Below are 15,438 nucleotides of genomic sequence, written 5' to 3' on the forward strand. Positions count from 1 at the left end.
CTTTTTTAATTGTCGTGTTTTCAGCACCGTTTTTGCACTTTCAATAATTTGTTTTTATAGCTTGTTTTTGCTCACGGTGGCATCCTCCAACAAGCACCACTGACTGAAGTGTCAAGGACGGTTTGTGTGCAGAGCCAAGAGGCAAAGTGCAGTGCAGGAACGTTCCAGAATTGGTTGCTCCTTGTAAGGTCAGTGGCAATGAGGTCAAAGTTGAAATAATTTGTACTTTGAGCTCAGCGCTCTGTGGCAATACCGACCGGTGCACAACACCAAGGGTAGAGCTAGACCTAGTTGGGTGGCACCGCTCTCCCCATAGGAAAACAATGGAATGGCAAGCACAGAACAGTTTTACCGCGGATCATGTGTAGATGGCTTTCAGGTCCACCCGCATCACCCCTTTGCTCCTTAGCTATGCTGCTGCTATACTCTCCCCTGACCTGAGAAAGTGGATAAAACGAGGGCAATTAGAAAATTGTTTTGTCTTCTTTCTTGCCTGCTCCACACCAGCAGCCAACTGTGTCAGAATCTGGTCCTGTCGCGGTTTGATGGAATAGGCAGGATATCTTACACAGACCACAACAGAAACTTGATCCAGTGTCCTTCCATGCTCCAAATGTGCTGCCAGGTCAGTGCCCTCTCTTTCACGCTTTTCCACTTAGTCCAGCTGCCCTACTTGTTCATGGCTATATTGACATGTCTGCTTTCCACCTCTGCATTGCAGACATCCCCCTGCACCATGCCACGGCGTTCCTTCAGTTTAGCCCTGTTCCAACTTGCCCTGGTGGAGCACCACAGTCCTAGCCTGCCCTGGGCTACTGACCCGGCAATGTCAGCATGATGGCTGACCACTTACAACCTGTTCTGACCTCAGTATCTGCCATGGCGCACTCTTGCATCTTTGCTTTCTCTCAGCATCATGGCCTGGCATGTTTTTATTGCTTTGCACTCCTTGACCACCGTTGTTACTGACAGTTGCAGCTTGCTGCCTTTGCTGTACAGGCCAATGGAGCAGAAGCTTCTCAGGAAACCCAGCCATCTCCTCAGGTAGGTGTTCATCTTCCTCTCCAGACCCTCAACAGTGGAGACGGGTACCTCATAAATGAGCAGCGCCCAAAGCAGTCTGGGAAGCAATCCGTGTTTGTATCCACAGGCCTTATTACTTTCCAGGTAGGCCACTCTTCTCCAGAGCTGTCATCCAGCTTTCAGCTTGAATGAGCATCTTCTTCACACTACTTTTGTTTTTGATGTCAGCCCTGTACCACTTCACTGGTTTCTCTTGGTCTGTTGGGATGATATCCTCCCCTGATCTTAAAGCGAAAGCGATCCTGGACTCACCCCCTCTTCAGTATTAGGCTTCTGGATTTCGCAGGTTTGAACTCCATCCTTGCCCAATCAGTGAGCTCGATCAAGTCCTCCAAAATACATCTCCCTTCAGGTACTGCTGATACTGATCATGATGTTCTCCATGAATGCCCTGATGGGCACCTGTTGGATGCCACGTACTGCACCCTGACATAACTTCTCTGCTGACTTGACGAGAAGGTTCATTGCTGTGGAAAATATAATCACTGAGAACTTGTCAAAGTAGTACTGGAATTGCCCTGGGACATGGTAGGTCTTCAATGTTAATTCCACTAGCTTGTGGGCTATTGTTCCATAGGCATTGGTTAGATTAAGCCACTGTACTGTCAGGTCACCATGGTTCCTCTTCCCGTTCTCAATGATGTTAGAGATTACACTCAAGAGAGCCAGGTACCCCCCCGAAATCCACCTTTCTGAACTAAAGTGTCTATGTACTCGTCCAAAATTAAAGTGTTCAGCCTTTTTGCCAGAATCCCAAAGAAGATTTTGCCTTTCACATTGAGGAGCGAGATAGTTCACAATTGTTTGATTTTCTGTGGAGTTTTCCTCTCCTCCAGCAAACAACTAACCATTAGCAAGGAAGTTCTTCCTCCATGCCACCCTTAGTAACTTTCAGAGTCTTCTCCTCGCAATACCTGTACACCTTGTACTGAATGTCATTTGACTCTGGTGCTGATTTCCCTCTAGCCTTTCTAAAAAAGTAGTTGACTTCCTGCCAGCTTGGTTCTGTTTACAGCATGTAAACGTAGTCATTGATACGTTTCTAACAATCAACTAAAGTTTTAAGCTGACAATAATTAGAGAGCTACTGTGATGAAGATCTGGTAAAGTCTATAAAGATCTAGGTAAACTCAAAGAACACCATCCTGACAATAACAAATGTATTAATACAACAACCCCAAAATAACTCTTTTTTTATTGAAAATATAATTTGGATTAATCAGTTTGTTACACAATTGCCTAATAATGGAAAATTGTTCAGTGTGTGTGTGTGTGTGTGTGTGTGTGTTTGTGAGTGTTCACCTGCTTTATAAAGCCCATGACAGAGTCCTGCAGCAGAAATAGAACAAAGCTGAGATGTCTCGGCATTTGGCAGCAGGCTGCAAGAATACCAGCCGGGCTGCATTTAGACTGTGAGCACAAACACACCCATACACACACACACACACAGGAATGCTGCTGGAACTTTCCGGTGGGGGGTTTGTGCATATATAAACAGCAAGGGCAGCAGGACATCAGACAGACAGTCAGACAGACTCCAGCCTGAAGCTACTGATCTGAAACTTTCACCTAGTCAGGATGTTGTGTCCCAGCGTCTTCCAGCCGTCCCCCGTCAACATGAGGCCTTTCATGGACCTGCACTGGCCTGTCCGCAGCCTGTGGCCCGAGACCCGGCCACTCTTCTACCACATCGAACAGGAGATGATCCGCCACATGCAGGAGATGAGGCAGAGCATGGAGTACATGGAGAGGCTGCACCAGAAGATCTTCGAGGAGATCGACCAGACCTCATCCTTGACAGGGGTCTTCAAGCCCATCGCCTTCCAGGAACTGGGGAGGGACGGCAGCAGCTTCGCCCTCAGCCTGGACACGAAGGAGTTCGCCCCGGAGGAGCTGTCAGTCAAACAGGTGGGCAGGAAGCTGAGGGTGAGCGGCAGGACGGAGAAGAAGCAGGAGGACGAGAAGGGCTCGTACTCTTACAAGTGTCAGGAGTTCAGGCAGGAGTTCGACCTGCCGGATGGCGTCGAACCCGAGACCGTCACCTGTTCTCTGGTGGGGGGGCGGCTGCAGATCCAGGCCCCCCGGGAGAGAGCAGTGCATGATGGGAAGGAGAGGGTCGTTCCCATCAGCGTCACCTCTGTCCCGGCCATCACATCCTCCAGCAGCAGTGACTCCTCCTCAGAAAGCAACCCTGCTGAGAAAAAATGAACTGAAAACACACAGTGAACCATCTCATCTATCTTTGTAGTTTCAGTGTGGTTTTATTGTGTATAATATTAGAGGGAACATGGATCTGATATTCTTTACCTGCACTTTGATTTTTAGAAATTAACTGTTTATAATAAACTTGTTTCATGTTTTATTTATCTTTGTCACACTTTTTGGTTTCCTGCCCGACTCTTTTTTCTCTTGATGGCAAAATATGAAAAACATTCTATTTGTCTTATGTTTTAATTATTGACAATGTAGTATATTTTTTCAAACATTACTATCCTCTATTATTGCTCTGAAAGCTTATTTCAATAACTTAATTAAAAAAAAAAGTAGGGTGAGTAACATCTGTTCAGCACTAGCCTACACCAATGTTTATTATATGCACTGTCCCTGTTCAATGAAACAATACATGTTTATCACTGATCTCATAAATATGACAAAGAAAAGTAAATTGTGACTTTTGTCATTTTGACAAACAATAATTAACTTTATCTTCACTTTGCAAATTTATTCTTTTTCTACTAAGAAATTTGTCCTCATAAAAATGTCACTTCATTCTCATATTACTTTTATTCTAATAAAATTAAGATTTATGTTGATTTTATTATAACCTTTTCAGATTAAATTGACACTTTATTCTCATAGTATCATGACTTTTCTCACAATATTGACCTTTTTTTTACCTGCTTAAGTGTGAACTTTGGCTTCATAATACCTTTTTCTCATACTGTAAATGTATTCTTTCAGTATCTTTTTTTATTCCAATAGCACAACTGTTCTCACATTTAAACAGCCACAGTAAATATAACATAACTAAAAATATACTGATGTTGACCTGCTGACCCATTAAACAAACCTTTAACAGCTTCAGAAAAATAATAACTAATTCAGCTGTCTACTGTTAATCCCTATATTAAAAGACCTGTCACTCAATCCAGACTGACAGCAGCAGCCAATCCTGTGGTTTGAATGTTGATGGTGGGCGGGGGTCATACTGTAGCTAAACCTGTAGTTCTTGGACTAAAACATACAAAGCAGCAGTATACCCCTTTAATCTTGACCATCAGGGATGTGCCGAGATTTTTCTAACATTTTAAAAGAACTAGTTTCTGACAGACTTGATGGAGGTGATGACAATAAACACAGGACACCATTTTTTTTTTCCTTTCTTTGTAAAATAATTCTCAATAAACTTAATTTATTCACAAACTGCTTTTCAAATTTCCATGTTGTCATTGTTCTTTTTTTTAATCACATACAATAAAAAACATTTCTAAAAGACAAGAGATGTCCGAGTCTCTCCGCTAACTTTGTACACGAGTGCTCCTCCATTTACAGCTCCTCCTCCGTCCCGAAGCTTCTTTTATTTTTTCAAAACACGGATGCGTTCATCGCTGACACATTGTCACGCTCAGACATCAGATTAGAAATATTAAGAAAAAACAGCAGAAAATAATGAACAGAGGGACTAAAAATTTAACAGCTACAGTACACATTTCCTTTTCTTCTCCGTTAGTCTTTTCCTTTTTTTTCTTTTTAATGTTTTTTGATTTACAGAATAATAGAATATGTTCAGTTAAGGCTTATGTTGGGTGTTATGGAGTGATCAACAAAAACAAAGCAGGCGGGAGTGCGGAGAGGGGTGTTATTTTGTGTCTTACACTGTGTGTATATGATACAGGGACATTTTGTTTGTATGTGTGTTACAGGGACTTTTGTTTGTATATGTGTGCTAGAGGGACATTGTTTCTGGACAAATTTCTGTTTTTAAAATGTAATCTTTCATTCTCAATTGTTTTGTAAATTTGGGTGAACTTAGCCTTACATTTTTTTTTCCAACAAGTTAGTTCTAGTAGACAGCACGTGGAGCTAACATGTTAGCTTATAGCAAACTTCAACCTTACCTTAAAAGAGTAGTTCAACATTTGATAAATAGTCTTATTCTCTTCCTCTGTGAGAGATGTTCAGATGAGAATATTGATCTCATGTCTGTGTGCTCAGTACAGACCTAGAGTCAGGATGTGGTTAGCCAAGCTTATTAAGACTGGAAGCAAGAGGAAACCAAAGATACCAAAAATACACCCAGCCCTGTTTTAAGTTTACACAGGGCGAACTGAAGCCGCTATCTATGCTCTCATCAATCAAACCAGATTCCATTGACAAAAACATTGATTTTACCTCGCAAAACACAGGAGTTGCTGGTCTACTTTGTTTGTTAGTTTTGTTAGTTCCTAACCCTTTAAAACACCAAAGTCACGCAATAACACAAACAAACAAACTAACTAACTAACCGATCAAGGCAGCGGTAGACCAGCAACTCCCTTGTTCGGAGGTAAAATTGCTGTTTTTGTCAATGGAGTCTGGTGGCTTTGACAAGAGCATAGAATGTTTAGCACATAAACAGTTGACTGATATCCACCTGAACATTACACTATCAAGAAAATGTAAAAGTATTTCTCAAAATGTTGAACAGTTCCTTTAAAGTGCAAGAGGATGTTTTTCAGTTAAAAAATAATTTTTTTTACCCCCTCAACAATGTGACAGATGAAATCTGACAGACAGAGAAACAATCACAAAACTGAAACTCTCTGAATGAAAACAACTCGCTAACACAAAAACAATCTTTTACAAAGTGAATTTGCTGCTGTTGAGTTTAAACAAACTAAAATTTAACAGTAAAGTTGCCACAATTATAAATGACGATAATCCATCACAGTCAACATACAAATACCTTTACGTTTTAGTCACTTTAATCGTAACTCTGTCCTATTTATGGTGCATTCAGGGACATTTCAACATGCTCTGAGTCGTCTGCTGCACTGAAATGACCCAACACACATTTTCTTTTTCAAACATGATGTTCTTGTTAACTTGTTGATTGTCTTCTGGGTCTGAGTCTCTAACAACGTCGCTCTTAGATGCTTTTTCTGCAGCTTCCCATCAACTCTTGGACGTGAGAGTGTCTTTGAATGCATCACCAAAGAGATTTCCAACTGTATTACCACAAAGTCAAAAAAAAAACACGGGCTGTGATGGATTATCTCACTACAGGTCGATCAATCTGAAACGTAACGGAGGATTTGAAGTGACCAGCAGGAATGTGAAGTATGATTCTCGGTAGAAAAGCTAAAAACATGTGAAACAGGCCGTGTGGTCCTTTATGCAGCGGTGCAGCTTGACGCTCAGTGAAACGATGTAAAAGGTTCGGAGACCTTAAACGTAGAGCTTTTGTTCTTGGTTCCAAGCAAAAGTTGGAGAAAATAGAAAACATAACCTGCAAGCATTTTTCAGACGACTTTCCTGACATTACATCCATACCTGGTGGTTCTGTGCATCTTAAGCATCAAGATTAAATCCAGATAGAGAATAAAAGCAACCGGAATTTGATTTCTGTAAATGAATTATATGGGGTATTGAAAACTGTCAAGTACTGAAGGTTAGCATTGAATGTTTGCCCAGATTCATAATCCTGTTGACTTATTATAAATGTACTTGTGTTTAGACAAAATGTAACATCTTTGACAGTTTCTGTTCAATGAAAGAAGTTGTTATTTTGTAGAAAAACATGTTTATATTTCTACAAGTAAATCATATAATTTATGTAAAGGGACGCTGATACAATAACAGAAGCTGAGGTATCAGCACTAAACATTTCAAACAATCCTCATGCAGAAACAGAACCGATTCAGCCCGCATTTTAACCCTGAATTGGTCATTCTATTATGGTCAACACCGAAACGCTGGAAATTCCAAATAAAAGCTCAATAATCGCAATAAAGTTTCCCTTTCTGTCTGAGTTGTAAAAGTAGTTGTGTGGATAACAGCAGAAACAGACTGAGTGAATACATTATGACTTATATACATGAAGCATGAAGAGCTGAACACATGAGACCTGTGCGGAGCAATGGGGAGACTGTAACCTCCCTCACCATAATACATAAAAAAAACAGAAACGTCATATTTCCAACATTTAAGCTTTGACTGGAGCTCTTGTAATCACCTCTTCTTCTTCTGCAGTAGTTTAATGGCACCAACTGGAGAATTAGCTCAGCCAGCTGTTTATCGTCTACATTACACGCGTTCTTTTGACCGTTTTCTGGAAATTTTGTTTAAAAAGTTTGGAAACGTGAGCACAGAAGTCGTACATGTTGGCCACTCAGAGAGGACGATTTAAATAAAACATCTTCAGACGGCCGGGTGTCTATGCGGGTAAATTATATCAGGACATAATCTGGACACAAGTCACACAACCACCAGGGGGTTCACACGCACGCACGCACGCACACACACAGGTTTGAGTGAATGAGCAGGAGTGTGTAGTGACAGGTGTATGACAGGAATGTGTGAACACTCAGGTGAACAACAGCATCAGTGGCTACCTGCCCTCAGTGAAGCCTGATGAAACGACACCACGAAACAGCAGCGAACCTGAACGCATCACCACGCTGAGGTCACATAGTGTGTGTGTGTGTGTGTGGTTTATTTGCAGTAGTGGTTTTGATACGACACCAGCGTCTGAACTATTTACTGTTATAAAGTTGTGCCAATAAAAGATGATTGACTCTGATCATTCTTAATATCATGATGAATATAACAACGCCTCGATATTAACATGTATTCGTAATGACATTGTCACAAACTAAAATGCTTTACTCAGATAAAAATATAAATCTCTATCTGAGACGTCTATTGAGGGCTGCGATAGATTTAAACTAAGATTTGTTTTGTTACTTACTTAATTACTACTTAATTACTGCTGAAAGGGACGATAGGAAATATGTCTTTTGATTTAGGTAAACTGACCTTTTAAATCCTGACTGAAGATTAAAGCAGCTCTTTGAGGTAAGAGGTCTGGTGTTGGTGTTGGACGTGGTGATGGCGTGTCAGGTTTGGCGCTGCAGTGCGGCGACGGCCTCATCAGACTGTGGTTTGTTACGGAGACTCAGCAGCTGTGTGTTGGAAGACACCAGGACGCCGCGATGCACCTGGACTGACGGAGTCCAGTCACAGAGGTGGGAAAACATCTGCATCTGGGCTTCAGGTACCTGAACAATGGGCTGTTGGTGTGTTAGCATGACGATGCATTGTTGATCATATTGGTAACTGAAGGACAGATGCAGGAGGGGTTTCCCTGTTGAATACTTTCCTCTCGTCACAGGCGACCAGAGTTACTCTCACCTTAAAAACTAACTTTCTAACAGCACAAATGTTAAAAAGCAGCCAGGAGGATTCCACAGCGTTGAGTCTTTACAGGTGGTAGTCACATCATTACTGTCGTCGTCAATCAGCTTTGTTTACCCCAGCTCATCCAATGAGAGAAGGTGTTGTTCCTGAGAGCCTTGCTGATTGGTGGCAAGGAGGCGCGGAGTGTTGAGACAATGGTGGTCCAGGAAGAAGGGAGGGGGTTCAGATCAATTCAAAACTAAATAAAAAAAACTGAAAGAGAACAGCCTTCCATTTACAAATAAGTCAGTTTTCTTCTATTAAGTTCAAGTCGAGTTCTGTACAATCCCTCTCAAACACTGCCTGCTGAGCGGCCTCACGCTCCTCGGCCTCCTCCTCGCCGTCGTCCTCGTCATCGTCCTCGGGGCACTCCTCGTCGCTCTCGCTCAGCGGCCCGATGCTGGTCCTACCCAGGCACTCGGCCGGCGAGCAGGAGCCCCGGAAGTCGCCCATGAAGGACTCCATGCCCATGCAGACGTCACCACCGCAGGCCAGCCTGCCGCCGCCGCGCTCCAGACACTGCGGGTCGATGCTGCGAGTCTACAGGAGCGACAGGAGGAAGGTCAAGAAGGGGAACACAGACGATGATTAGACATTAAGATACGTTGGAAATAACTCTGAAAACTCTATAGCTCTATATTACCAATAAATCAGCCGAGATTAACGTGCTGCAGATACATCATATGAAATCAGTGTGTGTCGACCAATAAAAAAAAATGTACTGTTGCTATGGTTACGGTACATGCAGTTTAATATAGCTAACCATTAATTTAGGGCAGCGGTTAAACTGTTAACTGAACTGTGAAGTGTGTGTGAAGTGTCCACAATATGACTTGAACAAAAACCTGACAGTCAATCAGAAACTAATGAAATGACATTAGATCAAATTTCCAAGTTTTATAATATCAATGCTAGTCGCCATGGTCGCAACGCAACATGACAGCTGAACAATTCCTTTAGTTAGTCAGTGGTTTAGTGTTTAACATGAGTGCAAGAAACGGGGGGTTTTCAGAAGTCTACAGCTGCAACTAATAGACTGTTTTCCTCATTGATTAATCCGTTGATAGTTAATCTGATCGATTCATCACAATCTCCCAGAATCAAAAGGTGACGTTTTTTTTTTTGTCCCCAAAACCCAAAGATATAAAGTTTGTATAAACATTTGAGGAACTGCAACCAGACAAAATGTGGCATTTTTGCTTCAAACATTACTTTAAATAGAAAACAGCTTATAAAAGTTGTAGATTAATGTCCTGCAGAACCTGAGTCATCTTGGTGAAGTCGAGGACGGGTCGAGCGCAGGGTCTGTCGGGGTCGCGGCGTCTCTTCAGACCTGGTTTGAGCAGCAGCAGGTCGCAGGGCTGCGAGTGGCAGCGCGGCAGCTGCGGCGGTAGACTGCGTCGCAGAGACGAGGGCGTGCTGCAGGCTGAGGAGGGTGAGGCGGGCACGGGGCCCCCCACGGTCACTCCGGCTACGGCCGAGCAGCTCGGCGGACGCGCCGCCGCGTGACTCGGCACGGGAGGCGGAGGCAGGAAGGTGGAGGCCGTCGAGTCTCTGATGAGCACAGGGGAGAGGGAGAAACGCCTCTGAGGAGGGGGAGGCGGGTGGAGGGGGGAGGGCGAGGAGGAGCAGGAGGAGGGGGATGGGAAGAAGCAGCAGCAGGCTCCTCCCCCCGCCGCCGCCTCGCTGGGGTCCCAGGGGAAGCTCCAGGGCAGCGGGGAGTCTGGAGACAGCGCCAGGCTGAAGAAGGTGGGGCTGGATGAGGAGTGCAGCGACGAGTTCAGAGAGGAGCTGGGAGCGCGGAGAGGACAGGCTCCTCCCCCCGCCGCACCTGCCCCTATAACCCCTCCTCCTGCCCCCAAGCCTCCACCTGTGACCCCTCCCCCCGCTCCCCCATGGCACTGCTGGCGACTGACAGGGGTCCAGACCCGCGAGGCGCTGGGCCGCCAGGTGTAGCGGCAGCGTGACAGGTCTTCGGGCACCGACAGTGAACGGCAGTGCCGTTTTGGGGGCGGTGGAGGAGGTGGAGGGGGCCCGGGGCCGGGAGGGGGTACCGGCGCTCCGGGGAGGCACAGCTCGGACGCTGAGGTGCTGGGCGCCAGGGGACGGTGCTGCTGCGGCTGAGAGGGGGTGCCGTCCAGGGGGTCGCCACCCTCCTGCAGGTGAGCATCTGGGGGCACCAGGGGCACGGGGCCGGGGGGGAAACTAGAGCTCAGTAACCCCCCCTGCAGGCCGGACTTGGAGGGAGGGCAGAGCTGCCAGTAGCTGCTCTCTGAGAGGACACAAACACACAGAGGTCATGATGAGATTATTGATATGCGTGCATCGTTCCGGTTTATTTCTTTTCTTCAGTATTGAGCTGCATCATGGGAAATGTAGGATCCAGTTTTTGGGGGGTTTTACCCAATTTCCAAGTTCCCCAATTTTCTAGAAGTGTATATACTTACTATTACTGGAGTTCTTTTTTTAAAATGACTATTTATTTAGAGCAAATCACAGGTAATCCTTGAATCTGAAACACTCACCAGGCATCAAGCCATCTGGGGGCCAGCACTCTGCGAGGGTTTTCGGGTCCAGCAGGGACTGAAAGAAAAAGAGACAAAGAGTTTAAACAGACTAACAATCTTATTTTACTACTAATACAATGATTAGTGATTAATGATAAAAGTGTTACTTTATAAAATGAGATTTCAGACTGAATGCAGGTGAGACTCACCAGCGAAAAGTCCCCTGGCTGAGCAGGGTCGCCTTCCAGAGTATGGTTCCTCAGGCTCTCCACAAGCAGCGTGACCACAGCATTGTGGCAGGGGACGGGGCCGAGGGGGGAGACGAGGGAGGGCTGCGGAGAGGAGAGGGGGAGAGAACGGGGAGAGAACGGGGAGGAGAGGGGAGGAGGAAGAGGAAGAGGGAGCCACACCCGTTTGTGTGTCCGTCCGTTCGGTTTGTCGCAGGAGGAGAGGGGCTGAAGTCCGAGACTCCTCCTCCTTACCACCTCAGGGCCAGGTAGCCCCGCCCACTCTCACAAGGACATTGTCAGTCAGCTGTTGCCCCTGGCAACGCACCTGGTGAGGAAGGAGAGACGCACACAAGTGTTGTAGAGTCACACATGTTAATTTAAAGAGTACAAGAGGGTGCAGACCTGAGAGCCTTTGGGAAGGGAATAAAGACTCCATACATACAAATGAAATAACAACACTAGGTATAAACTAGGCGTGAATGATATATCGACTCAATATCGTTATCGCAATATCACGTTGCGCAATATTATATCGAAAGGGGTTGCAATATTTAGTTTATATTGTGGAGCGCTGCGTCCTGTCTGTTGGCTGTGTGGCTAAGTTGTGTTTGATTTAGAGCCCGCTTGAAATGCTATAATAATCACGTTTCATTGGCCAGTTACCGTGCCACTTGCACATGTTAGTGCACGTCAGCGCACGGGTCCACTACGTGACGAACCCTATGGAGCGTACCACGTGACGTGTGTGCATATTTCGACAGAGTGACAGTGTAAGTGAAGAAATAGATAGAGACAACAAAACGGAACGAATCAGAGAAGAGAAAGAAAAGTTGTGTCCTGTTCTCTTTATTTATATATTTTATACTGTCCAACCAGTAAAAATGTCCTGTTCTGTAGACATGGTCCTTATTTATTTATTCATGTTGTACCAGTCCAATATGACTGTCAGTTGAAATAAACCTTGTGTTGTAAGAAAACTTGTTTTATTTGTTATGAATCTATTTTGATGCGTTTTCCCATAACTTTTGTAATTTTACATATGTTTAAAAATATTGAAATTAATATCTACATCGCAATATTCATAATCGATATCGCAATATCACATTTTGTAAATATCGTGCAACCCTAGTTTAAACCTATTGAAATTAATATCTACATCGCTGGACCTGGACCATGTATATAAATTGTTACACAGATAGTCAACAGAAGTGGCTATAATGTGAATTCCTGCATATTAAATGTTCATCTGCAATTTGTTGCAGTGGTCCCAGTAATATTTGTTCTTAAAGTGTGCTGAAGTAGCATCACAGGACATGGTTAAGCTACAATTAAGTCAAATAATTGAGGACTGCTTTAATTTAATTAATTCAACAATATAATCATTCTATGATTTTCAACACTTCGTTGTTCTGAATATTTTGGGGCTTTGGACAAAACAAGACTTTCCCTTTGGGCTTTAGGAAACTATGGACATTACCGTCTGTATTAATTAAATTAATCCTTCGGTCTATAAAATGTCAGAATATAGTGGAAAATCCCCAAAATGTTTATTTTTCTGGACCAACAGTCCACTTGTGTGAGGCATCCTTGAACTCAGCAGAGAGTTTTTCATTGGTGATGGTTTGCCCCGACCGCTATACTTTAGCCCGCCCCTTTTATAACTTATGAACCGTTTGACACAGACAATTGTGGACACAGGACAACATTTTCAATACACCATTTCCAATGCCGCACAATGCAAGGGGTCTGTCCATCGTCAATCCTATAGCGCCACTTCAAATATTGTTTGTGTTATACATTTTCTATGTTTATCTTTAAGGTGTCCTCGGAGCTAAATGTCAGAATTTTTGATTCTTTGTATGTGTATTCTGAGCTTTACGAATTGCTTATTTTTTGTGTTTTACAGTAATCAAATTATTAAAAAAAATAAATGACCCTCGACAAACAAATTTAAAAAAACAATATCTCCACAAGTTTTCACTTTCTTGTAACCAAACTGACCTGAACATGACCTGAACTGATTGACCTGAAATCGACCTGAACACAGCAATATTTCACAGAGCCTTCCCTCTCTGCATAACAGCCTCATGCATGTGAAAAGTACGACGCTATAACACTGAACTTGTCAACAAAAGAAGCCTATGATTGTTAAAAATTCAAAACAAAATACATAATTGAGAATTGTATTAAAAGTTCCTAAAAAATAAGGAGGTACAATTATTTCTCTGATGCAACATTCACAGGAAATAATCTGCTCTAAATTCATCTAAAATCGCTCGTTTAACACAAACGTCCTGCAGTTAAAGCGTTCACTATTTGGGTTAATTGTACAGTTTATCAGATGTCCTGTGCTGTTATTATGCTTTGAATATGAAATATTCATAGCATATGACATTTAATAAATCAGCTTACTCAATGATAGAAAAGGGGTCCCTTAAAGACCTAATCGATTCATAGAGAACTGAAAAAAGATTTTATATATATATATATATATATATATATATATATATATATATATATATATATATATAATAACAATGATGGGAAATATTCCACTCACTATTTCTGACTGAACCCCTCTTTGAAATATGATACAACATCATGTCAACACATGAACTGATGGAGTTTTGGCTCCTGGTCCAAATGAGGTCAGGGGCCACAAACAGCTAAGATCCTGATTGTACTTTCAGGGACTTTAAACTCTACAGATGTTGGTTCCAGTGTCTGGAGTTACTGGTGTTACTGGGTTGTGATTAAATAAAGGCACAGTGTTTGGTGATGACAGGCTGTCCCTGGCAGTGGAGGCCATTGTGCAGCCTGAGCAGAGCCGCCTCTCTGATGCCGGACTGGCTGAGGCCGCTGGGCATCTCCGGCTGCTGCTAGCTTGTGGCTAACATATCCCATTGTTTTCAATGAGGGATGCTAACACACCGATATAGCGGTTTCCCCGTTTGAGTGCAGAATAAATGTGGGGATGTCATTATGATTTTTTTGTGGTAAAAAATTAATAATTCACATGTCTGATGTTAATGCAGCAGGTTACATCAGCGAGCAAGCTCGCGCTGCCGTGCAGTCCACCTGAACAGTTAGCTTGCTATAAATAATATGTCATCTCGTTATTACTTTCAAGGTCGGCACAATAAATTCAGCCATTTTGCTCGCTGAAACAAATCGGCTGACTGAGGAGTGTGCCCCCGCCACAGCCTCACTGACTCCCGGGGCTCAGTCTGGTCTGCTCCGGGGTCTGCGGGGCTAACAGGGAGCTACACTGGCCGCCTGGCTGCATCCAGGGGCAGCAGCTAGCTAACGGGAGCTAACTGACCTGCCCAGCGTTAGCAGCGTTAGCGGCGGTGATTTCACAAACAAACCCAGTAAATATCAGACGGAATGTTGTCGTGTTTCGTCCCACCTCCAGCCTTTAGCTGAGAGAGGTTATTTCTGAATAAACCTGAATGCCTCACAGGCTAATTCACACCCAGAATCAGCGGCAGCTAACAATAATAATAACGGGGATGATATTAACGTCTGGCCGGCCTGTGAGCTCTCCGAGCAGCATGTGAGGAGGAAAACACGGCGGGATGCTGCGGGATGGAGCAGCCCGGAATAGCTAGCTACTAGAGAACCACCAAACAAGCGATCATTTTTCTCACTCTCAGCCGGCTGGCATGCTTACCTTATCGGGCAGCACCTCCGGGTGACGGGGTGAAGCGGCTCCGGTGGATGCAGCGGGTTGGCAGACAGCGGCGGACTCGGTGTATTGACCCAGTATTATTAAAGAGCACCGCTCCGTCTGCCGCCGCTGTCAGCACCAAACCGACCACAATGAATTAAAGTCTGGATTTAACCACACACAGCGAGCACCACAGGGTCCGGGACAAACCTAAACATCGGCGGTAATCAATGTCCAATGTATTGTAATTATTACAACATAATAATAACGAATCTGCGTGCACACGCCCGTGAGCGGTAGGCATTCATAAATAACATTTACGGTGCCAGGCAAGAGGAGGAGGGGCGGTGCTACACCTCATCACCCCGCACCAGCACCTGCCACATATTTATATTCTTTTATTTATTTTTTATCACATCCTCACTCCAACTAACAGCGGGTTATTACAATAGACATAACATAAATAAATATGATTCAGTAAGTGTCAGAAGAGAGCTGGAATGCTAAAGGA

General features: G+C 43.9%; 2 protein-coding genes and 1 pseudogene across 2 annotated transcripts; 1 reads left to right on the plus strand and 2 right to left on the minus strand.

Annotated features, from left to right (window-relative positions):
- Positions 1-572: 572 nt before the first annotated feature.
- LOC116055924 lies at positions 573-2,022 on the minus strand (annotated as a pseudogene).
- Positions 2,023-2,584: 562 nt separating this feature from the next.
- Positions 2,585-3,615, plus strand: LOC116056007 (heat shock protein beta-11-like). The gene has a single exon (XM_031308101.2). It carries the CDS (start codon positions 2,662-2,664, stop codon positions 3,289-3,291), a length of 630 nt encoding a protein of 209 aa, XP_031163961.1. The 5' UTR covers positions 2,585-2,661; the 3' UTR covers positions 3,292-3,615.
- Positions 3,616-4,546: 931 nt separating this feature from the next.
- On the minus strand, positions 4,547-15,272 carry fam53c (family with sequence similarity 53 member C). The gene is made up of 5 exons (XM_031308100.2): positions 14,931-15,272; positions 11,237-11,582; positions 11,046-11,103; positions 9,783-10,792; positions 4,547-9,060 (listed from the first exon to the last, which is right to left on the minus strand). Exons 3-5 carry the CDS (start codon positions 11,050-11,052, stop codon positions 8,767-8,769), a joined length of 1,311 nt encoding a protein of 436 aa, XP_031163960.1. The 5' UTR covers positions 11,053-11,103; positions 11,237-11,582; positions 14,931-15,272; the 3' UTR covers positions 4,547-8,766.
- Between the last annotated feature and the right edge of the window lie 166 nt (positions 15,273-15,438).

The sequence above is a fragment of the Sander lucioperca genome, chromosome 13 (assembly GCF_008315115.2).
Source record: "Sander lucioperca isolate FBNREF2018 chromosome 13, SLUC_FBN_1.2, whole genome shotgun sequence".
NCBI classification, from domain to species: Eukaryota; Metazoa; Chordata; class Actinopteri; order Perciformes; family Percidae; genus Sander; species Sander lucioperca.